This window comes from Lytechinus pictus, chromosome 10 (assembly GCF_037042905.1).
Source record: "Lytechinus pictus isolate F3 Inbred chromosome 10, Lp3.0, whole genome shotgun sequence".
Taxonomy (NCBI): domain Eukaryota; kingdom Metazoa; phylum Echinodermata; class Echinoidea; order Temnopleuroida; family Toxopneustidae; genus Lytechinus; species Lytechinus pictus.
In genome coordinates, this window is record NC_087254.1 from 14,169,647 (window position 1) to 14,197,478 (window position 27,832).

Genomic DNA, 27,832 nt, shown 5'->3' on the forward strand with positions numbered 1-27,832 from the left:
ACTCAAACATCCACACCAGTCACACTCAAAGTCAAAGAAATTGAAGCATATTGATTATTGCAACTTAAAACTCGGCTCTCTACACCAGAGAAAGTCAATATAAAAACAGAAATAAAATGTAAAAAAAATAAATAGGCCTAAAATTAATCAATTTGATTAAAAAATTAAGCCCCCAAAATATTTTTTTTTTATTGATGGCTACCCTCAGCCCGGCATGCCAACACATTTACAACACAAATATTTTTTCACATTTTGGGGGCAGGAGTGAAATCGCCCCGAGCCCCCACCCACGTAAAAGTATTTTTTGTGCGACTCAAACATCCACACCACAGCTCAGTCACACTCAGTCTCAGTCAAAGAAATTAAAGCATATTAAATTATTACAATCTTAAAGCTCTACACCAGGGAAAATCAATATAGAAAAAAAAATATATATATATCTATTTACACAAAAAAAGGCAGAGCCTATACGACACTGCCAAGCTTCAAGCTGTAGTTCACTCTCTCACTCAGTCAAGCTCAGCTCTTTGACTGTGCACGCCCACTTCCATTGGGGATTCGGGCTGAATCCCACCCCGCCAGTTTAGGCGGCCAAGCTACGTAGAATTGCGATGAAGAGCAGCGGACCGTTCATCGGTTGTTCGCTTCTTACGACCAGAGAGAAAAGGTGAAAAACTTTAAGAAAATCGTGCAAATACTCCAAATTTTATCCTTTTGATGAGAAAATGGAGTTAATGGAATACAAGAAAGTCCATCTTCTGCGATAAAAGTGGTAACTTGAGGAGAAATGATCACAAAATCAAGTCAGTTGTTGAGCGGGGCCGAGCCGAGCACCTACACAGTTAATACACGCGCGCCTATGGGAATCGCGAGCTGTCGAAAAACGCCTAAAATCACACTTTTTTATTTATTTCAGCGAAAAAAAAGTAATAGAAAGTGAAGAACATTACCATCAGACCATATCTCTAGAAAATCTTTACAAGAAATTTCGAAATGACGGAAAAATAGACGCAAATTTGTGAAAAAAAAATATCGTAATGGGTGGGACAACTCGGCCCGCGGTCCGAGATGTCCCGTGGTCCGAGTTGTCCCGACCCCTGGTATAACGACACGAAGGCGATCAGTCCAAACAAGTCCCGAATACTGTAAGAATTGTTCATTTTATCGTATCTTTGGGGTTATTTACTAGAAGGTTATTTAGAAAAATCAAATACCGGTAGAGTAAACTGCACTTTTAAAATGCGGAATGTGTATCATACTTTTGTTTTTTGACGCATTCTAGAGTTTAGACACTTATAATCAATGATAATATATCATAAAGCCAAATGTGTAGTCCCATACGTAGGGTATGGATGGGGTGTTGAAAGAAAATACCTGCTAATGCTATTGCATTCAAATTTCAAGACAATTACAATTTAAAAAAATACAAATAATAATGGGGAGGAGGTCTAACTTTATATCTATTCTGTTCCAATTTCAAAATTGATAGATCAAGTTTAACTGCAGCAAATCAGGTTACACTTCAGTCTTCAATCTAGACAGCTGGCAGCCGTCTGTTTCGAGGAGTTTTTTAACTTTTTTTTTTAAATTTAAATTTCTCCTCGTACACAGACGGCTCGCTAGCGTGCAGCCACCATTAGGGGACTTGCAATGCAAAATCCCCCCGTCGGGGCTCTTCAATTTTTGTCTTTAATGAATAAAAATTTTGAAAATTAACGCGACCAAAATGCAAATTAATATTCCCTCTTGGCATTAATTGCCAAAAAACGGAGAAAAATCAAGTTAAAAGGAACAAAAACAGTGACTTACCTCGGCTGTCGCGCAAATTCACTTCCCCGTTTTATCCGATCTTAAGTACATAAACATATGGCCATTGAGTCCCCTGTACAGATCGCGCTAGAACTTCGGTCTCTGTATTTGGTGAGTGAAGCCAACAGAGTTCAGCTGAACAACCAACATAACAGAGACCGAAGCTTTTGGTCTAACTTCAATCATGTTTCCAGAAAGAATGCTGAGTCAGTGAGTGAAGTGATGGTAGCTGCAGCCACTCTAAGCACCAAGGCTATTAATTCCTGTGTTAAAAAAGTGAGTGCACGCGAATTAAATGTTGGACTTAAATTACTTGATCTTACCATGGAGCTCCATGACGAAATATGTTCTTAAATTAGACTCTAGATATTACTAAATTGAAAAAATGTATAATAGTACTCACCTGGTCTTTTCTTGGGGTATTGAAGCCTTTTTGTCCAGAACTTGCTCAACTTCTGCGGCAAATTTTGTCGCCATAGGGTTGTGCACATTCTCGTTTAATACTGGTTGTCACGTGACACGGCAATGTCGTTAGGCTGTTTGGCCTGTATTCAAGGCGTTCTATCCGTTATGATTTTATATTGAATGAAGCTAATTCCATCTGGTATAGGCCCCTATCAAGTCAAAATCGATACAGGGATCGAGAGGGGGGGGGGGGTGGAGCCAAAAATTTCCCAGTCACATGGTATGAAAATGATATTTTTTATGATTGTCCACGATCATTAGGGCAAACCCGTGTGTGGCAGTACGGTAGCGTGATGAGTAAAAATAAAATAAAATAAAAGAAAGAAAGAGGGCCAATGTGAATGTAGGCATACATGGCGCGTGGGAATAAAGTTGCTTTATATGTTCCAAGCGAGTGAAGCAAGCAAAAAAAAAACTTTTTGTGCAAATCTAAATTTGAGATAGATATCTTAACTTACACTTCCTTTTCTTTTCATTAATTCCCTTCATTTCTTTTTTATCTTGGTTGTAGAACTTTCGGGGGCCCCTAGGCCTAACCCTTCCATCGTGTACCCCCAGTGCAATATCAGCAGGTGGGTCTCGATAACTCTGGATATTTAGCAATTAGACCTATTTATAGAAAAACATAACGTTAATGTTTTGACCCCTTCCCCCCAAAAAGAGGAAAAACAATTATAAACTAAGTTATATACATCCCCCTTTTCTCATTTCGCTTTTTATTTTCTCTATTCCCTCCTTATTTTTTTTGGGGGGAGGGACCTTTTCGGGGGGCACCGCCCCTAGCTACGCGCCTACCAGATGAAGAGGCGAGCGAGCAAAACCTTTGTCACTTTTATTACAAATATCAATTTTGCAATAGATTTTGACATAACATTCGGAATTATTCTCGCATGCATTTTTCTTTCCTTTTGCTTTTTTATGGCCTTTTATTTCTCTTCCCTTTCTCTTTCTGTCTTTCTTTCTTTCTTTCTTTCTTTCTTTTCCTTCCTTCATTCCTTTTCTCTTATCCCGTTTTTTTTTTGGTGAAATCCACTGGACCGGGGATCAAGGGCCAGCCTGCATGCCCCCGGCGGTTTACGCCTCTGCCGTGGATGTAAGCTATATATACGCATGATCTTAATCTTCATTATGATTCAAACTATATAGAGGTGCATCCAAGATTTTCCAAATTAAGTAGGGTGGGGGGGGGGCGGGGTGAATTTTCTCAAGTAAAATTTGACAACTCCCAAAAAAGGTTCTTACTAAAAAAAAAAAACCGGTCATTATATTGTCTCGCGTAAAGTTTGACAAGTTAAAAAAAAAATGGTCACTCAAAATGAAAGTCATTTTGTCCGCGTAATATTTGGCAAGCCCCCCCCCCCCCCACAAAAATAAGAAAAGGGAAAGTCATTTTGTCCACGTGATATTTGGCAACCCCCCCCCCAAAAAAAAAAAAAAAAAAAAAAAAAAAAAAGGTTTTAACTATAGCAATGATCGAAGGTCATTTTGTCTCGCGTAAAATTTGACAATTTTTTTATAAAGTTGTCACTAAAAAAGAAGGTCACCTTTTCCACCGTTATATTTGGCAAGCCCCCACCCCCATAAAAAGTTTGTCCCTAAAAGTGATGTATAGAAAGTCATATTGTTAATTTGTTCCCAGTAAAATTTGACAAGCAAAAAAAAGGCAAAAAAGAGAAAAGAATATGAACGAAATATCCCCATTACAAATAATGCTGTGATTCTCATAAGGGAGGGGGGGGCACATAACTAGTATTAACAAAATATTTAATTCCAAAATGTTTACTATAAATCTCAAAAGGGGGAACGGGCAGAAATGCTCACCCCAACCCCCCCCCCCCCCCCGCCACTGATTCCAATCAATAATGACTTTTCTCTGCAATACTGATGCTTTGAAATCAAGATACTGAAGATTGATACGCTTAACATAAATTATGAACGTCTGACAAAAAGATAACCAACGTATCACCTGACCGATCAGCTGACCAGTACGCGTATTACTTCGGAGTTGATCACTCGTCGCAGCTGTGTGGAACGCTCACCGAAAATCAACAAAAAGGGCCTGAAATGTAAGTTTAACAATAATTGATTTTAATTTCAACTATTTTTACAACTAAATAAAGGTTTGCCGTCCGAATGAAAGGTATATCGGATAACTCTAACTTGTATTAAGGTGTACATTTACCAAAGTCTTGGGTTGGAAATCAGAACAGCATTGTCCAACCCATAATTTGGGTAATGTCGCCTATGAGGTCCATACATGTTAATGTTTGGACCTCATTGGTACTAGGAGTGGCTGCAGCCCACTCTAGGCGACACCCCAATACTTACCCGTGTTAATAAACTGGGACTCCACTCACGCGCATTTGGGCCGCCCTAGCTTAGAACTAAGCAATATTATCTAGAAATTGTTAAACTGTAGTCTTCAAATATGTTCTATTAAATTGATAATGTTTAATCGGTACTCACCGGTTCTTTTGTTGCATTTTCAGACCATTTCTCACAATTCTTCGTAAATATTTGCGGCAAATTTTGTCGCCATAGACAGCTATACGTCCATCTTTATTAATAAATGGAGCGCCCTTTACGATAGTTGTTAATGCCGCGGAGAAATCGTTAGGCATTTTGGCCTGTGTTCAAGGCGTTCTTTCTGTTTTATTTTTTATATTGAAGATTGTGCATTTGTTGAATAGCGCCGTCTACGTCAGGTATGAGATCGAGTGTATAAATACACTCTTCCAAAATAATTATGATTCCGACCTGGCGCTGTTTAACTTCAATCTCTTTCACCTAAATTAGCGATGAATGCTAGCATTATAAAATATATAGGTATTATTAACGTCTGACGAAAAGAATAACCAACCGATCAGCTGACGAGAACGCGAATCACGTGATCTTCATATCAGCTTCGATCGCGAGTCAGAAGTGAAGAGCAACTGCCCAGAAAATCAGGAAAAAGCCGTGAAAATGTAAGTTCCCCTTCATTTCTTTCATTTTTTGGTTGTTGCTAACGATGCATTTACACTATAAAATTATAATTTAAATAAGAGAAAGGAATATAGCTTGTACTTGTGATATAATATAGAAATATCCTGTTCTCAGGTATTTCTAACCAAAAATACTACTGATGTCGCCTATGAGGTCCATACATGTAATGTTTGGACCTCATTGGTACTAGGAGTGCTGCAGCTGTCTGTTTTGAGGAGTTTTTAAAAACATTTTTTAATTTCTCCTCGTACACAGACGGCTTGCGATTGTGCAGCCGCCATTAGGGGGTTAACAATACAAAATCCCCCCGACGGGGCTCATCGATTCTTGTCTTTATTTTATAAAAATGTATAAAAAGAACTGGACCAAAATAAAGATTATTATTCCGTTTTGTCCTGAAATGCACCAAAACGCGATAAAAATTAACTTAAAGGAAAAAAACAGTGACTTACTTCGGCTGTCGCGCAACTCTTACTTCCCTGGTATATCCGAAGTTAATACATAAGCATATGGCCATTGAGTCCCTGTACAGATCGAGTTAGACCTTCGGTGTCTGTAATTGGTGAGTGGAGCCAACGGAGTTCAGTGGAACAACCAATCTAACAGAGACTGAAGCTTTTGGTATAGGTATGAACTACCTCGGGCGATGTTCGGGCAGGCTCCACTTCGCTACCGCTACACTCCGCTCCACCTACCCGAACATCGGGACCGTAAACCATTTTGGATATACTGAGTCACAAAGGTGGGATGGCAATCATGATAATCGTAAAAATCAAACAAAAAAAATATAACGAAAAAGATGATTGAATTAATATCTTACTCTACACCCGTATTTCACTCCGTTTCCATCCTCCGGTTATCCTCAAAATTGGTGATTTTGGGCCAGTATCAAATTCCTCACACGTATTATTCACGGCCGATTTCAAAGCGTTGTATGCAACGAACGTAGAGGGCAGCAACACACATCAGTGTTGCTATTATTAGGATCAGGTCCACTCGATACGCGTTTTGAAATCGGCTGTGAATAATACGTGCGAGGAATTTGATACTGGCCCAAAATCACCAATTTTGAGGATAACCGGAGGATGGAAACGGAGTGAAATACGGGTGTAGAGTAAGATATTAAGTCAATCATCTTTTTCGTTATATTTTTTTTGTTTGATTTTTACGATTATCATGATTGCCATCCCACCTTTGTGACTCGGTATATCCGAAAGGGTTCACGGTCCCGATGTTCGGGTAGGTGGAGCGGAGTGTAGCGGTAGTGAAGTGGAGTGGAGCCTGCACGAACATCGCCCGAGGTAGGTATGAACTTACTATGGTCTATGGATACCGCCGCTAAAATTTCAATACCGAAATAGATCCACAGCCAAACACGGTTCATGGTGCAGGGTTAGTATACTAACCTCGCAATACATGTGAGTGCCGTCATACCAAAGGTTGAAAATATCATACCGGTATTTTTCTTCTGTATTGTCGTCTATGGGTATTTTTGCAGTAAAATTAAGCCAAAACAATTAAGTTGTTTGGCTCTCTCAGCGTATTTAGAGTGAAATCAGAAACCGATAATCTAACCTCTAAATGAATACATCGCCCCTAAACTGATGTCTGAGCTCCGCTAGCCGCTTGTGCTGCATAAGGCCTAGGCCTCACCGCCACGTACATGGGGTGCATCGCGGCTCCATGCACTTGTGTACCTCGTTCGTAGGATGAGTGCTACAGTGCACAAACGAAGCTGATCGAGATGGGGAGCATTTCAGGATTTCAGCATTTTCAACAACAGATTTGCTTTCTGCCAATCACATGCAAGGGTTTGCCATAGCTTGTAACATCCCTCTATAAACAAAAAAAAAATCACTGACAAACCTCTTTTTGAATTACTCCCTAGCCTGTCTTTTGACCACGTGGTGTAATGTGGGCTTCAACAAAGTATCAATCTTGGGGCGTTGACATACCAACCACAGGCATTAACACTTTTTCTTTATGCAAGTTATTTCTTCTCTGACTAATAAGCAACTTACTGCTCTTAACTTGTTTCAATGGGGGGGGGGGGTGCAACTTCTTTATATACCTAGGACTGTATGTAGGCTTATTATGACAACTTTACTTTTATACTGTACTATGATAAAAAAAAATTGGGGGGGGGGGGGGTCAGACGACCTTTTAAGTATACTGTAAAAAGTCGTCTGACCCCCTCCCCCCAAAAAAAAAAAAAAAAATAATGAAATAAAATAATGATAGGGATTATAATAATAATGATAATAATAAAATGAATAGATAAATAAATAAATTTGATTTGAATCAATAATAAAAAATCAAGCAAGCATAATGCTGAAAATTTCATCAAAATTGGATGTAAAATAAGAAAGTTAATCTAAAGTTATTTTAAAGTTTCACTTATTTTTCACAAAACAGTGATATACACAATTCAGGGACATGCAAATGAGAGAATCAATGATGTCCTTCACTCACTATTTCTTTTGTTTTTTATTGTTTAATTTGTAGATTTGACAATAAGGACCAACTTGACTTAATAGTCATATAGTATTATACAATGCTAATTCAACATGTTCAGGGAGAAATTAATCATTGCTTCACTTGACAATGAGGAGTAAATTAGTATATTTTAATTAATAAAAAAAATAGTGAGTGGATGAAATCATCAGTCTCCTCATTTGCATATAGACCAGGATGTGAAATTGAGCAAAACTTTAAAATGTCGTAACTTTCTTATTATACATCCAATTTTGATGAAATTTTCAGTGTTATGCTTGTTGGATTTTTCTCTTTTTATTCAAATCAACTTCTGGTTGGGGTGGACTTGTCCTTTAATAGGTTCAAACTATTGCATAAAACTTACCGAATGATATGAACTCAATTCCTGCTTTTTTTATCCTCTTGATTTCTCCAAATTATTTTTCTTGATGTTCATGAGAGCAGTATATCAGAAGTGATTACACGTTTTCAGGAAGGAATAAATTTTGTTTCTCTTGACAATGTGGAGAAAATGAGAATATTTCATATTTCATATAATTTAATACAAAATAAATAGTGAGTGGGTGACCGATGACGTCATCAGTCTACTCATTTGCATTCCGACCAGGATGTGCATACATGTATACTGTATTAAAATGTTTTGTGAAATTTAGCAAATACAAAAAAATGCCATATCTTTCTCTTTTTTTTTTCATTCAATTTTGATGGAATTTTCAGAGGTGTGCTTGTTGGATTTTCCTCTTTTTATTCGAATCAACTTTTTGTTGGGGTGGACTTGTCCTTTAACAATGAAAGTTGTTAGAATGTCCTTATTTTAACTAGGGGTATGAATACTTCTGAACATCACCTTTGAACATTACTGATTGTTTTTTTACAATTAATCTATTCAAGCATCATGCAAAATGAATACACTTTTTTAAAGTGAAAATACTGAGTTTAAAAAAGATGCCAGTTGTGGCAACATTCTCAAAATGAGTTTGAACAGAATCCAATAAAATGACCACCCAAGTGTTTGTATGTAAAAAAATATGTGTCTAATGGCTCTATCCTTTCTCTTTATCTCCTCGATTCGTTAATACAATGCTTCCTTATCCCAATTTCCTATTCTAATGAGTTTTATCATATTTTATCATGTTTTTTCACTGTACATGTATTGTTATGATATATCAAGTGGTTATATCCTGAAAATGTTTTTACTGTTTTTGATATTAATTCCATTCTACTTTGGACTTCTTTTTACCTTGTTATATTTCTACAATTTTGCAGTGGTATTTTTTTTTCTTTTTTTTTCTAATGCATCTCAAGATTATCTAATTAATTATTTTGGCACCCTTTTCAGTATTCCCTTTTTTAACGTGCAATTTTTTGTGTAAGAGTATTTATATAGTTTATTTATGTCTTAGGAGCGGCATGTGTGGGGGCTCATGCCTTCAGGCAACAGTGATGGATTTCGCTTTTGTGCCCCCTGACCCACATGCCGTTCCCGCATTTCTTTGCATGTTCATGTACTGTAATTTTTTTATTCTAATGTAATTTGTATGTACTTTTTATATTGGTCAAATAAATAATAATAATAATATAAGAAATGTGTAATCGCTGATAAATCAGCGAAATAAACATGGATTTATATCAAATGTTTGGTATTTCACCAAGCAACATTAATCCACTGTCTCATGTAATGCATGCTGAGTTTATAGTGATCAGAGGTGTTACCAGTTTTCAGCTAAGATTTCATGATTTCACTATAAAATGTATCAGATCGAGATCTTTGATAATCTATAGTGTGACGAATAACCTTGATTTTAATGGCTTTCTCATGAAATAATTGTTTGCTACATTCGTTTACCTTCAAATTACGGAAACCTTCATCCATGACATTGATATTGAACACTCCCTTAATAAAATTGTCTTTTTTATCAAAGCTAAGGGTTTTCGCTCATTGAATATTTTTGGAACTCTGATGCAGAAACATTTTACCACAAAAATATTTGTTTGAAAAAAAATCCTCTGATGCTCACTTTGTATATCTTACGAAGTTCTTTACACCTGGAATATGTGATCTTCCCTGCATGTTTTTATTACTCACTATGGTAAATCTGTCTTTTCATTTATATTTTTACTTTTACAGATGTATGCTAAATTGGGTTGACTGCTCTTATACCAAAGATGACATATGAAAGGAAGCAACAAAGTAGGTTGACCGGAAGGATCAACAAATCAGTGTATAATGTGAGTAGAATCTTATGGGGCATTGCAAGAAACTTGCGATCAATTGCAAGTCTATTTTCGGTCCATAAAACAATCATATGTCTTGCAGTTAATTGCAAATTAGTGATTGATTGCTAATCTAATCCTTGAAACAAGAAGTTTAATCTGATTTGCTATAACTAACGTTGATCTATCTGTTGTAAAATTGCAACAGAATATTTGCAATTGAGCGCAAATATTTTAATAGACATCCTACACACATACACAGAGATCACTTCCTGAAGAACGGTTGTGTCCTCATCTATAAAGCAGTCTTGAAAACCATATCGCAAATGGGTTTTTCCAAACTGGTTTGGGAGACCACTTAAGGTAGCTTCAAAGACCACTTCAAGCATTCCCATTACACATTAAAGTAGTTTCCACTAAACTGGTTTTAGGACTGTAATGAGAACAGGGTCTTACACTGAATTCTTCAGTGACATTGATGGAACCGACTCCATACTGACCAAAGCTTTTTCATTATTTCGAAATCTTAAAGGGATGGTCCGGGCTAAAAGTATTTATACAATATAGCTTAATAAAGAGAGTAGAATTCACTGAGCAAAATGCCAAAAAATTTCATCAAAATCGGATAACAAATAACAAAGTTATTGAATTTTAAAATTTAGCAATATTTTTTGTGAAAACAGTCGTCATGAATATTCATTAGGTGGGCTGATGATGTCACATCCCCACTTGTTCTTTTGTATTTTATTATATGAAATTAGGTTTATTCAATTTTTTCCTCCAAGAACTAGAAAAATTGGATTGACAACTGATTTATTGCATTAGATATTTATTGCTGCGACTTATTTCATTATAAGGGAGACATATTATTGACACAAGAATGAAATAATGAAGAAATTATGATTTTATGTAATAACATAAGAAAACGGAAAGTGGAGATGTGACATCATCGGCCCACCTAATGAATATTCATGATGACTGTTTTCACAAAATATTGCTTAACTTTAAACTTCAATAACTTTATTATTTGTTATCCAATTTTGATGAAATTTTCGGCATTTTGCTCAGTGAATTCTACTCTATGTATTAAGATATGAATATTTTCAGCCCGGACCATCCCTTTAACATCACACCGGTTAGGATTGGTTTTTGTTGTTGTGATTGCCACAAAGTTTTGCTTGTTCATAGATTCTAACAAATCCTGAAACATGCTTCCTTTTACCGTAAGTAACGGTGTATTAACCGCACCCCCAACTTTGGACCAAAAAAAAAAAAAAAAAAAAAAAATCCTTCTCACATTTACATGTGCATATTTGAGGTAAGAAGAAACAAAAACTAAGTTAAAGATTTCAAAGTATTCAAAGAGATTACCGGTATGCGGAAATCTGCTGTTCTTGATCAATTCATAGATCTACAAATGTTAGTAAGAAAGAAAGGTCCCGACAATATTGGCCACTTACACACTCACTCACCTCACAGTCACAGTGTACACACACACAGCACTGCCGTTCTTGTACATGTACATTGCAAACTTCGATACGGTACCACTACCAGTACATCTTATCAAATTGTGAACTGTGTCTTTCACATTTCTTGCATCACAACCTCACAATCACTTTCAGAATTTGTCTAGCATTCGATGGCTTAGCATGAATTTTGGATACGGGATTACAGGAAGGTTCAAGAAACAAAGAAATTTGCATTTTTTCCACTTGTTTTACGACTTTGTGCCGTCTCTCTCATACGTGGTGCACGGTATACATGGTATCTTATGAAAAGCAAACAGGAAAGAAAAAAATAAGCTGGCGCGAAATGGGACTTTGAGAGGGGTTAAAATGAATAGCGCCAGCTTAAGTCGCACTAAAACCACAATACAACGCAAGCTAGCTCTCGGCTCTTGCTCAGCTGTGACAAATTATTACCGAGAATGCTTGGCGTCTCTTTGAACTTAGCCAGGGAACTTCGCTGCTTTGAATCGAGAATAAAGTCGAAATTAGTGTCATGAAGGTGGGTGCATTTGTTATGGACACTATTTGATTAAGATCGTAATAATCGCTTCCCATTACCCGCGGCTCATACCCCTCTAAACGACATTGCCCTGGGCGGCTACGCCCGGCCACTCGATGTGTTGTGAACTGGCAGACTTCTTACATGTTCGGGAGGGGTTACACGGGCAGGCTCAGACCGGTCACCGTGGATAAACCGCACCCCCGACTTTTGCTTATATCCCGCCGAGAAAAAGTTGCGGTTAATACACCGTTACTTACGGTATTTGATCATTATACGCCAACCTTGGTAATGGGAGGACAGTGATTGAGGATTTTGCCTGAGCAAACCTTGGAAAGGGCCTATGGAAGAGGGTTAATAATAATAAACGGTTCCTGTATAGCACATATCACATGATAATAATGTTTCTATGCGCTTCCAAAGGACTTGGATACTATTACTCCGGCTTTAGTTGGCGGCTGTAATTACTTTATACAGTGCACATGCATTTCGAGGAATTATTTCCTACCAGGTACCCATTTACCTCACCTGGGTCGAGTGCAGCACAATGTGGATGAATTTCTTGCTGGAGGAAACTACACTGGATGAGATGTCTTGTCTGATGTCCCCCTGCCCAGATGGACGAAAATTGTCCCAAAATTGCCCCCTATACTCTTAAGTATGACCTTTTCTTTCCCCTCCCTAGCCCACCTCTTTCTCAAATGAATATGTTGATCATAATTCTTACTTGCTATGTTTAAAAATTGTATCAGTCATATTATAATTTGATTTAATTTTATCATTCATTAACCTGTAGATATCACCGCCGAGTCTAGTGAAATCAAGATGGATGCAGGTCATCCTCCTTGGGATTAAAGTCATTGCACTTGTGCTCTTCTACTATACATTTTCAATTAGTCTCACATTCTACAACAAATGGCTATTTCAGGTAAGATATATATATCTGTTGACCGTAATAGGAATTGCAATACTGCTAGAGCATCCTGAATACCATCACTGTGGAGCTAAAACCTCATATTTCAAAATGTAAAAACAAAAATGAAGGCAGCACAGAATAAGCTGTATTTCAGAAGTATGGCAATGGTGGCAACCTCATACATGTAAGCCCTAATTCACAAAGGTGGTTTTGAAAACCATCGGTTGAACCCATGGTCAATGCAGATTTCCTGTATAAACTATGCTTAAATACCACATATATTAAGAAATGTCCAATCCTGATGCAGGATTTTGTCACGTTGCGCTAAATTGACACCTGTTGCCACGGTTTAGTAGTATGCTATTTTAGTCACGAATCTACTGTTTGCACATTGGACTCATTAATTAAAAACAGTGGACACATGAATAAAATAGTGTGCTAAACCATTGGACATAACAGTAATTTTATGGTAATTTATAGAGGAAATCTGCATAAACCATGAGTTCAACCCATGGTTTTCAAAACCACCTTTGTGAATTTGGGCCATATTGTCTGAAAGTAATCTCCTAATTCTTGGAAAAAAAATTGTTCCTAGGCAAAAAGAAGGTTGCCACTTACACCATACTGTAACTCTAAAATCCAGCCTTTTCTGAGCTGACCTCAAGATATTTCATTTTGAGATGCAAGGTTTTCACTCAGAAACGATATATAATTTAAATCTATACTTACTAACTAAATTCACTCGTTCAAATCATATAATGTACTTGCTGGCTTGAAACATAACTCAAATTTCTATTTCACTTCATTTTCCCAGCATATTTGTCATACTGTCATAAAAAAAAATTTGCGCTGAAATCCAAAACATCAGTAATTTCTGATAGGACATGGCGTGACTGTTTAAAACGCCCATTATATGTACCTTCTATTGCTATGTTTCCATTCATTCACAACCTAGTAATTCTGTACTGTAATGAATGATATTGTATTGTTGTTGATTTATACTTTATTTCCTGTAACTTTTCCCTTTAGGATTTCAGGTACCCACTTACTATCACCATCATTCACCTTGCTGTGAAGTTTGTTTTAGCTCTTATTGTTAGAAGTCTGCTCAGAGCTTGTACCTCAATAAAACCAGTCTCTCTCAACTGGACAACGTATCTTAAGATGGTCACACCAACAGGTAGGATTTAATCATTTTAATTTAAAGGTCAAGTCCACCTCAGAAAAATGTTGATTTGAATCAATAGAGAAAAATCAGACAAGCGTAATGCTGAAAATTTCATCAAAATCGGATGTCAAATAAGAAAGTTATGACATTTTGAAATTTCGTTTATTTTTCACTAAATAGTTCAGCACAATTTAGTCACGTGCAAACGAGAGAATCAATGAAGTCCCTCACTCACTATTTTTTTTTTTTTTTGAATTATACAACATTTCAATTTTTACAGATCTATATCATAATAAGGACCAACTTGACTGAACCATATAATGTTAAACAATGGTAATTCTACACATCCAGGGAGACATAAAACTGTTTTACAGGACAATGGGGAAAATATTACATTTCATATTTCATATAATAAAATACAAGAGAAATAGTGAGTGAGCGATGTCATCAGTTCCCTCATTTCCATACCAACTGGTACGTGCATAACTGTTTTAAGCGAAACTTAAAAATGTCATAACTTTCTTATTTTACATCAAATTTTGATGAAATTTTCAGCAGTATGCTTGTTGGACTTTTCTCTTTTTTATCCAAATCAACTTTTTGTTGGGTGGACTTGTAATTTGATAGTCTACAAGGTATACAGATATATTTTGTGTGTATAGAGCACAGAAGTGATGCCGTCACAAAAATTTTTTTTTTTGCATTTCAGCATTTTTGATACAATATTTTGGTAGAGCATGATGAAATACATCCACAACTCCAATTTGGTTGGAGCCTTAGATAAGACCTCATGAATTCATTGGGGCTCATTATGTATTCATGAGGTTGACCATTGACCGATTCCCACCAAATTTGGGGTCGTGGAGGTATTTCATCGTGCTCTACCAAAATATGGTATCCAAAACGCTGAACTGCAAAAAGGGAAAATTGATGACGTCACACTTCAGTACACTGTTGATGTCCCCAATTGAGACTACAGTCAGTCAGGGGCATCCACAGCCATAGACTATGATGGCTTGGCTCTGGCGGCTTCGGATTTATTTAAGCCGTGGATCCTCTACCACAAATCTAGCATTGATCGCAGAATAAATGTTAACAATTGATTGCATAGACTACACTGTACAATAAATCGTGAATATTAAGCCTACGATCAATCGCGATGCATTGTAATAGGACTCCGTGGAGTTACGGACAAAAGCCCCCCTATAGATATCAGCTCTGTTGTCATAGCAATTGATCTAGAACCATGACCCTTATGCCCTTTTCTCAACCCCAGGTTAACTTAAATCATGGTCAAAGTCTGGGATAAAATCATGGTAAACTAGAAGGCCCGTATTCTGAAGTCGGGTTAAACTTAAACTCAGGTTTAAAGTTGTAGTTTAAGTATGGACAGCCAATTGTTACATAAATCACTAACAGTAGAGATATCATACTTCAGCTCATTCGGCTCTCAAATCATTCATAATTGTGTAGGAAGTATAAATAGATGATTGTCTTCACAATCGATAATTCAGGAAAGAGCACAGTAAACATAAGAAACATACAACTTAATAAAAAATTTTATACTTTTGGCTTCCCATACTTAAACCACAACTTTAAACCTGAGTTTAAATTAAACCCGACTTCAGAATATGGGCCGAAGTGTCAAGAATCTTTTTACACTGTAATGCTTCTTGCATTTATTGGGGTCCTTCCTATGTTATGAAGGTGAAGAAGACTTTCATATTCATCATTTTTCAAGTCAATTTCTACTGATTAGAATGCAAAATGTGATAATGAATTGATGATTGAATATAGAGATAGGTGTCTCATTTGGTTACCCATTATTCTTGAGACGGTTAAACCGAAGTTCTGAATACGGGCCATAATAGTTAATGTCTTGTTAATATTATATTTATCGTTCAGGCTTGACAAGTGCGTTGGACATTGGATTTTCAAACTGGAGTCTTGTATTCATTACCATCTCCTTGTACACAATGTGCAAGTCATCTGCAATCATTTTCATCCTCATCTTTGCAATAGTTTTCGGCCTCCAAAAGCCGGTAAGTTATTTGCTTTTCTATTAAATCATGTGTGTATTCAACGTTTATTTTAACCCTTTGCTTTGGCCAGTGACTCTGGTCTAAAGTTGTGGTTTAACTATGGAAAGCCAGTTGTGATATATACCCCCAACAGTAGAGATTTAGTGTATCAGCTGATTTGATTCTCAAATCATTATTAACTGCTTGGAAGGATTGATAAGACAATTGTCTTCAATATCAAAGAATCAGAAAAAAATGGTTATATTTAGAAAAATCATCTCTATATGTCTCTATTTCATAAAACTTTCGCAAATATGGTAATTGGATGAATGTTATTTCAGGTAACTTGTTTTTTTTTTCAATCATATTAAAACCAGGGTGAGATACATGTATACACATGTCTCAATGTTTTTTTTGTTTTTTTTCATCTGCAAGAGCAGTGCACATTTTATCAGAGAACAGGCTGGCGATTGTTACGTTGAGACAAATTTTTTAAAAACACTCTTTTTTGTCAAAAAATACTTTTTTCCCCCTTCAAAATTTTGTTGTAGTTGTTGTAGAAGGTTGGCAGGTCTGCATTACTTCAGAATCAATTGATGCTTGCCATTATTACTACGGCATAGAATTATCTTGCATGCAGCTAGAGCGCCGCGATTGGGACTCCTTTTTTTTTTTTTTTCAAATTTTGGCAGGCCTGCTATCTGCATAGCAGTGCGCATTTTATTATAAAATACAGTCTTTTTGTGGGAAAATACAGGGTTTTTTTATCACAGAATACGATTTTTCATTCCCAGAGGTTGGCAGGTCTGGGATTTGGGCTGGAATAAGGGTGAACTTGCCTATTACCCTCCTGTATTTCATATGCTGTTTGCTATAATGGGGTATGAAAAAAACAAAATTTCAATGTCACACTGTCAAAGATGCTGCTGTATTAAATTGCATAATGTAGGTATGATCACCCAGGGGTATTCCTTTCCGTTTCTTATCTCAAGGTCTACTTCCAGAAATTTTCATTCATTATTTTATTTTCCCATTTCTGATTTGTTACAGCATTGGATGCAGGTTATCATTGTGGTGCTCATAGCTGTGGGTCTCTTCATGTTTACGTATGAATCAACTCAATTCAACCTTGAAGGATTTATCTTAGTGCTTGCGGCATCTGTTCTCAGTGGTCTGAGATGGTCATTAGCACAAATATTAACTCAAAAGCAAGAAACAGGTCAGTTGCTTTTGTAAAAAAAAAAACATGACAACATGAAACAAAATTATGATATTCTAATGTGACTTAGATGCACCCATTTTTTAGTAGATCTACAATATATCTGGTTCAGTGACATAAAAGCTAACTGTGAGAGTGAAGAGTTTTAGGAGCAGTGAACGAGAACGACGTAGCAGTCGTCTGATCGTTTGAGTCAACGTCGTCGTCTGCCCTTGTTCACTACAATTGCGAATACTTTAGATCTCACTCGACTTGTACGTGTACGTACGTCCACGTGAAACAGCGCGATAACCAGCGGGTCATGACACGCTGCCCGTCCCGGAAGATCTGGCGTACCATCGCCTGGCGACCCGGTCGGGTGATGCGAAAGTGCAACTTGTGCACACGCGCCCTTTCACTTGCTTTGATTCCTTTTTACTTGAGTTAGGATATATATTGATATAAATTTTGGAGGTCAGAAAGCAATTCCAAATATGAGCATAATGCATCGTACAACTTACATTAATTTTGTGAAAAGTCACTGAAAACTGTGTTTTAAAAGGGAAAGGTTGATCGTCATGCTGGGCTTGAACGGCCACTAGGATTTAGGAGAACCGCAAAATGGATGTGGCGAGGTTCTCGATTCTGATAGTGGACGTGTGTGAGGACGTGAGGCATATGGAACGCCAAAAAATGACGTCATCTCGTACCAGTCCACTATGTGGACGTACATTTCTAAAAGTGCTCATTATTAATCTACATTTAGGCTGAAAATTATCAAACAGAAGCTCATCAACACATAAATTCATGTGTGGGAGAGCATAAGATTATTGCTTAGAAAAAGACCCCGAAAAAGACTTGGCTGGATCAATTACACATTTCATATTATAATCAATAGGCACATAGGCAAATTTAAAAAAAATTGTTTATGTACAACTTTTGGTTGGTCACTGATTGCATTATGTTCGAACTAAATTTTTACATTTTAACCACAACCGACATTATCTTACCAAACTGCATACATATGATTTACTTTATTATTTTTTTTTTCAGGTCTACATAATCCTATAGATATAATATACCATCTACAGCCTGTGATGATAATTGGGTTGCTCCCACTTGCTGTCGGTGCTGAAGGTAAGAGTAAACGACGGGTGGTGTAAAGTTTTGTGTTAGTGCTGGCATTGGTGTTTCAAGCACCAGCAACTAAGTAGGAAAATTTACAAAAATGATCAAAATCAAATCATTGATCACTCAAGACCTTGTGAGAGTTAGGTATTAGGTCAGGAGCAGTGCTGATGTAAAAATTAATTCTAATTGTAATTTTCACAAATCGAGTGAAAAACAAACATAAAAATTCAATGATTTTTACTATTCATAATAATAGCAGTTATAATACAGGAATACAGATGGAATTCAAATTGTATTGGAGGTTGAAAAGGGCCATAATTACCCATCAACACTTATCCCCTCTGAAAAATACATTTAACATATTACTTGGATTTCATTACTGAGACAAAGCGCAATAACAAAAATCCTAACAAAAAAAGAACAAATAGAAGGGGAGGCAAGAGGATTTTAAGGACTCAAAAGGGAAAGTTTGTATCCACGTTAGACAGATAAATGACGGGATTGCCTGGTTAACATCGGGTGCTTTTTCAGGGTGGTAGTAATTTACAACTTTTCAAAATCAATAATTTTTGCTCATAATGTTTCAATTGTTAATTTTTGGCAACCTCGCAAGGTTCAATTACTCAATTATTGTAGGTGAGTTTTTAAGTATCTGTCATCTTTCAGTTTTGAATTGTTGTGCGCGATAAATAATTATTTGACACCAAAGCATGTCAAAAAATGTACTCGGCTCTGATATGAAACAAACATAATTTTTTCAATATTCCATTTCATACACATACATATATCTTAGGAGTAAAGCTCTGTACAACGGAGGCCTTTCTAGGTTTTAGTGATATTCAGGTGCTTATAGGAACATGTGCCAAACTTCTGCTTGGAGCTTGTTTGGCTTTTATGTTAGCCATGTCAGAATACTTACTTCTACGGCAAACATCAACGCTAACTCTGTCAATATCAGGAATATTTAAGGTAAGTTGTAGTAGGACTTTTGTTCTTGAGTTTAAAAGACAAGTCCAAATTTTGCTTAATTTCACAAAACAGTATATGCACATCCTGGTCGATATGCAAATGAGAAGACTGATGACATAATCGACTCACTATTTCTTTTGTATTTTATTATATGAAATATTATAATTTTCTCCTCATTATCAAGTGAAACAACAATTATTTCCACCCTGAACATGTGGAATTGGCATTGTTTAATACTATATGAAGATAGTAAAACAGTGATTGGAGTCACTGAGACCTGGTTCTCGAGTGAGAATGACTTAAATCTTTATCATATTCCTGGTCATAATCTTGTGTCTAATCATAGATATGCTAAAAAAGGAGGTGGAGTTGCTTTATATATTCCAGATTCAGTGGACTTTCAATTAAGGGATGAGCTAAATATGATGGCTGAGCATATGGAATCAATATTCGCAGAGTGCTTCATTCCAGGAAAAAGAAATGTTTTATTTGGAGTTGTGTATAGACCCCCTCAGAGTAACTTAGAGAGTTTTGTGAACGAAATGCATAGTATTCTTTCAAACCCACTTTTCGTACACAAAACAATTTTCATAATGGGTGATTATAACATAAACCTCCTTCAGTGTGATGAAAACTATCATTATGATGCGTTTCTTAATATGATGCTGTCCTTTTCCTTAATGCCATTAATTATTAAACCAACAAGGGTAACTGAAACTTCATCTACGCTCATAGATAACATTTTCTGTAATAAACAACCTTTTCCATCCTCAGGGATTATTGTATCAGATATTTCAGATCATTTCCCAATCTTCGCTCGTCTAAGCTTGGATAAAGTCTGTAAAAAAGAATCCAAATCAATTCGGAAAAACACTTCCGCTAATATCGCAAAGCTGCGGGCAGCCTTGATAGAAACTGACTGGAGTGAAGTTCTTAAAGAAAATGATGTGAACATATCGTTTAAAAGGTTCTTACAAAAATTCATGTCTCTGTATAATAAAAATGTACCAGTTGTAAAGCAAAGTAGAAGAAATCGTAAAAATGTTCCTATTATGCCATGGGTTAGTGCTTCTTTGTTGAGATCCATTAACAAGAAAAATAAGCTGTATTATTCGTATAAAGTGCGTGGTACCGAATCTTCACGTAAACGTTATGTAAATTATAAAAATACGCTTACTTCAGTCCTTCGTACTGCAAAGAAAACATATTAACGCACTCAATTTCAGGCAACAAGAAACGATATCAAGGGAACTTGGAAAGTGATTAAGAAAGTATTCAAGTCAAAGGAAAAGATATCTCATGTAAAAAGTATTGAAATTAACGGTCATGTGGTGGAAGAAAGGAATATTATAGCAGACAACTTTAACGATTACTTTTGCAGCATTGGTCCAAAACTTTCACGGGCAGTGCCACTATCTCAGCAGACTTACAGAGATTTTATGAAAGAGCAAAATAGTAAAAGTTTATTTTTCTTACCAGTAGTTCGGGAAGAACTGCTTACCATTGTGAAATCTCTTAAAAACGTTGTGATGGGGTTTCTAACAACTTAATTAAAGAAATTATCTTAGGAATTATTCAACCCCTACTTCATGTCTTTAATCTATCAATGTCATGTGGGAAAGTTCCTACTGACATGAAAATTGCGAAGGTCGTACCCATTTTTAAGAAAGGAGACCCTCAATGCCTGAATAATTACAGACCTATTTCTCTATTGACTGCATTCTCAAAGATTCTTGAGAAAGTGATCTATGTTAGAACTTTGAAATTTTTCAACAAGAGTAATATATTTTCTAAATTTCAGTTTGGCTTTCGCGAGAAACATACCACCACCCATGCCTTGCTACATTTTATTGATAAAGTATCACAATCCATAGACAAAAAGATGCATACAATTGGTATATTTCTTGATTATTCGAAAGCTTTTGACACAGTAGATCATGATATTTTGACTGGCAAGTTATCACATTATGGTATCAGGGGTACAGCATTGGACTGGTTCAAGAGTTACTTAGCTGACAGGAAACAATTTGTCTCAATAAAGGATGCTGAGTCAGGTTTACAGAATGTCACTTGTGGTGTTCCCCAGGGATCCCTCCTTGGTCCGTTATTATTTATTGTGTATATTAATGATTTTCACTATTCTTCTGATATTTTATCGTTCATTTTATTTGCAGATGATTCAAGTTTGTATCATTCCCACAGAAATCCTGAGACCCTTTTAAAAACAGTTAATAGTGAACTGAGGAAAGTCACTTTGTGGATTCAAGCAAATAAATTATCTCTAAATATGCAGAAAACAAATTATATGCTCTTTAGCAACACGATAAGAGAAGTTCCAGGTGATGTTATATTTAATGATGTGTTAATAAATTTCTGGGGTTGCATATAGATGAAAAACTGATTTGGAAAACCCATATAAATCATCTATGTAAGACATTATCAAAAAAGAGTGATGTAATATACAAATTGAAATCCTTTTTCTCTACTGATATTCTTTGTATGATGTATTCAACACTAATTCTCCCGTATCTCAATTACGGTGTTCTTGCATGGGGTAATTCTCTTAAAACCAATCTAGAAAGGGTGTACTTGATTCAGAAAAAAGTTTTAAGAATTGTTTGTAATGTTAACTATCGCTCGCATACTACCCCACTTTTTTATGAGCATAGAATTCTAAAATTACAAGATATCTATGATTTTCAACTTGGTACTTTAATGTATGCATACAATGCAGGCATCATGCCACCAGCTCTGGTCACAATGTTCATGAAAAATAGTGACATACATAACTATTATACACGAAATGCTTCTGCATTCCACTTACCCAAGTTACATACAAGTTTTGCTTTTAGGACAGTTGTAAATACAGGACCCAGGTTCTGGAACTCTCTCAATTCAAATATAAAAAAATCGGTAAGCATTTATACTTTTCAGCGTGTACTCAAAGTTATCTTCTTAATTGTTATTTGTGAGTTGCTCTAGGTTAAGATATGCTTTTATATACTATGTTATTTTTAATTTTGGAGCCTATAAAACTGTATATAAGACTGGAGAATGTTATGATATATCAATATATATTTATCTTGTATCTTGTCTAACTGGATTCTTCTGCAGAGGATCAGCCCATGTTTTTTTCCTTTTGTATTCTTTTCTTGTGTTTTTTTTACCTTTGTCATGTTTTGTTTTTTTACTTTACTATTATTATTTATACATACGATCGTCCTCTTTTTTTCATGCCATGTTATCCATACTTATTTCCTCTTCCATCATATATCACTTAATTATATCATATTGTTGTTAGTTTATTAGACTTCATAACTGTACATTCAAGCAATGTATTCTATTAGTGTGTGTTTTTTTGTCATTGATTAGTTTTAGTTTGTCTTTTTTGTTTTATTGTTGCATTTTTTTTTGTTTCTTTTGTATTTTTAAAGATATTACATGTCAACACTGAATACTATTCAGTCGTGTACTTGAAACAAAGGAGACCCTAGCCTTACAAGCCTTGCTTTTTCAGGGGTTCTCCTTGTCTTTCTCTCAATACGTTTAGTTATTTGCTATGTTTCTTTTTTTCTACTGTAACAATGATTTATGGTTAATTGATTTTTTTCATTTGTAGAATGTGAAATCATACTTGTAAGATAAAATGTATGTGCAGAAAGAAAGACAAATAAATATCTTATCTTATCTTATCTTATCTTATATGGTTCAGTCAGGTTGGTCCTTAATTGTCAAATCTGTAAAAAATTAAATATTGTGTAATTCGAACAATAAAAAACAAAAGAAATAGTGAGTGAGGGACATCATCATCTGTCTCATTTGCATATCACTGTTTTGTGAAAAATAAGCGAAACTTTATTTTTGTCATAACTTCCTTATTTTACATCCTATTATGAAATTTTCAGTGTTATGATCGTTTGATTTTTCTTTGTTTATTCAAATCAACATTTTCTGGGGTGGACTTGACCTTTAAACTACTAAGGAAGGACAAAAAGTTATAAATTTACAAAGTTATTTTCAGGGAGAGCTAAATGCAGTTGAATTCCTCCCGTTTGTAGAAGGTGACTGTCTGCAAATACTTTGGTGCAGATTTTATTACATGTAGTTTGGCTGGTTGGGTGTTAGAGATGGGAACCATAATTTTTATACGCCCGTCCTACGGGACGGATAATGGTATCACGCTCAGTGTCTGTCCGTCCGTTAACTTTCCTTGTAAACGCGATAACTTCAGTTTAACTTAACCTAGGCTTATATAATTTGTTGTGTATGATACTAGCATGGATCCCAGGATGCCTATTGATATTGAGGTCAAAAGGTTAAAGGTCAAGCCCACAGTGACATGTTTTCATCTTACCCTTCTGCTGTCCTTGTAAACGCGATCACTTCAGTTTAACTTGACCTAGGCTCATATAATTTGGTGTGTATGATACTACATGTAGCATAGATCCCAGGATGCCTATTGATTTTAAGGTCAGAGAGTCAAAGGTGAAGTTGCCACCTCCCACTTTTCTTGCTTGACCAATAACTCCATTTTCTGCGTTACAGGCTGGCTTATTATTTGCTCGCCTTAGCAACACTCTTGTTTAAACATACCCTGTCCATGATGATCAGTAAATAGGTTCAGGCAAATCAAAGGATGCATGGATCCATGGGGCAGAAAAAAACTCAGTGAGATGAAACCTGTGATGAATCTTAGTACTCTCTATTTTGATGCTAAATGTTCGAAGGATAATTTATATGAAGTGTTGCGGCCCACACACTGCTTATATGTGAGCTGTGCCATGCAGGCAGGCAGAGCCTCTAACCATTTGAAATTCAGAAATTTGAATTGAAATGTGTTACCAAACATTCAAATGGTAAAAAAAAAAGGTATTTGCCCCTGTTCTTGTAGATAAGTCTTATTTGTTGTACATTTCAAATTTCTTTTACCGGTAATTGCTTTGAAATGTCAGCAAAAATTGCCCCTTCGCACTTTCAACAGCTTCTCAATGAGTATCGCCCGATCAGGCAGCTATGTTCAAGTAACAAAGATGTTTGTCCCCCTTAATATAAACACAATTTCATATGGACAAAGAGCATTCCAATATTCAGTCCCTCAACTTTGGAATAAACTTCCAGATAATATTAAAGAATGTCCTTCTCTTAATCTATTCAAGCCTTTGTTAAAGTGATACCATTTCCAAAGATAAATTCAAATTTTCCTATAAATGTTGATGCATTATATGTAATTCAGTCTCGATTTTGTATAATGATGTATTTAGGTTCAATATGATTGTTTTTCCTATATTTCTCCCTTTCTCACTCTACCTTTACAGAGTGCTAAGTTAAAGTATTAAAGTATTTTCTTGTCACATTGATATTTTATGGGACTCTCACTGCATATTCTTTGGAGCCTTCAACCAACAAGTTTTGCTTTTACTTTTGGCTCCCTCATATCCAAATCTCTCATTTTCTTTGTCATTATTTTAGAACCAATTACAAGAATACATTCTAGTACTTTTTTTCTATTATATTATGTATACATTTCATATTTTACAACAATATTTATTTATTATCTATGAAAATTTGTATTGTATAATATTGTTTTTATTGAGTTGTTGTTTGAAAATGTGAAATGTTGATGAGAATAAACCTTGAACCTTGAATTGTATTGTTATTAAACATCTATTTCCTTCCTGTTCTGAATAATAAAATGAAAATGCATCCATATTTGTAGAAATGAGATATATATTGTATTCTCTATCTTTTTCATTGTACCCTTTACAGGAGATCTGTACTTTATACATTGCCTCAAAAAAGGGAGATGAAATGTCACTTGTAAATTTCCTAGGGATGATCGTCTGTCTGTCTGGAATATCATTACATGTGGGATTGAAAGCAATAGAAACAAAAAGTAAGTTAGGATCTTTTCACCTTGAACTTTATTGAGATACATGTATAACAATCTGTTCTTGCGATAACTACAAAACCATTTGTTGGTTCAACTGCAAGCTTGATAGATATTTGTGTGCATGGAGGAGTGACATGTTGAGGTCATGAGGTTAAAGGTCACAAAGCTCATTATATAAATTTAGATATTTGAATGATAACTGTAGGACCATTTAAGCAGTCAAGTTGAAGTTTGGTCCATACCTGAATATGTATTCTAAGAGAGACAGTGGTCTGATTTGGGCGGTGTTTTTTTTTTGGTATGTGTTTTTGTTCGTTTTTGTTTTGGGGGTGTGAGTTCAAAGGTCAAAGATTGTGGCTATTATTTACATAAAAAATATCTCTTTCTTACAAAAACCTAAGCACTGTTTGAGGGATAAAATTTTTAATTGGCTATTTAAAAGTAAGGATATAATTTGTGTAATATTAAAGTTATTTCCAATTTCATTTAATGAAAAATTACAATCTTTTTTAGATTTTGGGATCACAAGGTCAAAGAGGTTATTTCATTATTTTCAAACTGGGTGTGCACTGTATTCTTTATGTAGCAACGTCAAAGGTATTGATTTAGACTGTGTGCAGTCGGGAATCTATCTTGTTTGATTAATGTTTGAGCCATGTGATCAACTGTTTTATAACCTCATTATTCCTTAAATACTTTGAAGATTGCTTGTTTAGCTCTTTTTTTGTTTATAAAACTTTTTTTAACTGCACGTTTTGACATAAAGGCCCTGTCACAGCGTTCCATACAAGCCTTGTTGGTGACTTGCTGGTAACTATGATGATGCTACTGACGGGTCGCCCCCAGGTCACCCGCATTGGCAGTATCTCACACGCAGTTACACATGGGTGCACACGCAAGTCTGATTAAGATTAGCATGCAGAAAAGTTTTGAACATGCTCAAAGCCTTTTTGCAGGTGGGTTGCGGTCAATCACCCGCAAGGCAAGGCTTGCACGGAAAAATGTGACAGGGCCTTAAGGATTAATCTTCATGTAATGAGGTAGCTTGTCATTTATTTTAGCTTCATGACATTAAGAATGCTGAATGCCATAACAAAATGTAGTTTTGGGAACCATCTAGTGAAGGCTGAACATCATCATAGAACATCATTTAAAATCCACACTGGAACAGTGACAGATCCATATGGGGGGCGCAAGGGCTGCAAATTTGGTAATTGCTCCCCTCCTACATGTACATGTACTTCCAAATCCTGGATACGCCACTGCATTGGAATGGCATAGCAATGTGCAGGTTATTCATTGTCAAATATCCCAACTTTTGCAGGTTCTTCAAAAATGTCTCCAAATGATATCAATGGGGACATGGAAAACCTTCTAAATGATGATGGAAGCAGCGATGAGGATGAGCTCTTTGTCAGGAAAAGGATTGATACGCAGTTATAGCAGGAGGCCTGTCAGAATAGGCAGCTGAAGGGATTACAGGTGCCATTTTATTTATATTACAGTGTATGTCCAGTTTTGGATCAGGAAGGGGGGGGGGTGTTTCACAAAGATCTAAGTATGACGTAGAGTTGCACCTCGATGTCAAATTGCATGCCAAATAAAAGGTATCACCGCATTGGTCAAATCATGCTAAGAGGGCGTTCACTGCTGCGTATTAGTCAATAAGATTGGGCGTAAAATAATCATGTGTGCGTCAGCACTAAGCATGACTTTAGGACACACTACCCCCCCCCTCCCCCCGGAGAGTCTTTCACCAACCTTTGTTGCCTAACAAGCTGTAGGATCGTTAAACTTTCCTTGACTCTGATTGGCTGAAAAGCACAGTTCCTATGGTGACTGTTGAATAAAACTTACTTTGTCGCATATGACATCTGAAAAGTCCTTTTATGACACACTCCCTGAGGCCCCCATAACATATAGCAATAGCCATTGATATTTGAGACAATTTATTATACACAATAATCAATGCAACCAATTACAGGGACCTGAATCATATGGTAAAAAAACCCATCTAATATTGTACAAAGACAACATAGAATATTCAATCACTCACACGTTCAGTTTGCCAATTGTACATGGGATAATAACCTTGAAAATGAAAATTGCCAAAATGGTGTCCATTTTCAAGAAAGAAAACTCCCATAAAATTAGGATGTACCATCTATTTCCTTTGTTTTCAGCTTTTCACATATTCTGGAGAAGTTAATCTCTTCGTGAATTATCAAAATTAATGTTTGAAAATTCAAAACCCCACTTTCGATATTATGTACTTTTCATTAACAATGTTTTGTTGGCTATTAAAGGGATGGTCCGGGCTGAAAGTATTTATAGCTTAATAAAGAGAGTAGACTTCACTGAGCAAAATGACGAAAATTTCATCAAAAACGGATAACAAATAAAGTTATTGAATTTTAAAATTTAGCAATATTTTGTGAAAACAGTCGTCATGAATATTCATTAGGTGGGCTGATGATGTCACATCCCCACTTGTTCTTTTGTATTTTATTATATGAAATTAGGTTTATTCAATATTTTCCTCCAAGAACTAGAAAAATTGTAT

General features: G+C 35.9%; 1 protein-coding gene across 3 annotated transcripts; it reads left to right on the forward strand.

Moving 5' to 3' along the window:
- The first annotated feature begins 1,078 nt into the window (after positions 1–1,078).
- LOC129269145 (solute carrier family 35 member C2-like) lies at positions 1,079–27,139 on the forward strand. 3 transcript variants are annotated; one of them, XM_064105382.1, is made up of 10 exons: positions 1,079–1,145; positions 9,884–9,984; positions 12,773–12,904; positions 13,922–14,072; positions 15,966–16,102; positions 17,132–17,300; positions 18,333–18,416; positions 19,204–19,379; positions 25,146–25,272; positions 26,594–27,139. In XM_064105382.1, the coding sequence occupies exons 2-10, from the start codon at positions 9,922–9,924 to the stop codon at positions 26,710–26,712; spliced, it is 1,158 nt and encodes a 385-aa protein (XP_063961452.1). In that variant the 5' UTR covers positions 1,079–1,145; positions 9,884–9,921; the 3' UTR covers positions 26,713–27,139. The 3 variants fall into 3 exon arrangements, with proteins under 3 accessions (XP_063961452.1, XP_063961454.1, XP_063961453.1); XM_064105383.1 differs by lacking the exon at positions 1,079–1,145 and adding an exon at positions 2,011–2,085 and having other exon boundaries at positions 26,594–26,812; XM_064105384.1 differs by lacking the exons at positions 25,146–25,272; positions 26,594–27,139 and adding an exon at positions 21,554–25,100.
- Positions 27,140–27,832: the final 693 nt, after the last annotated feature.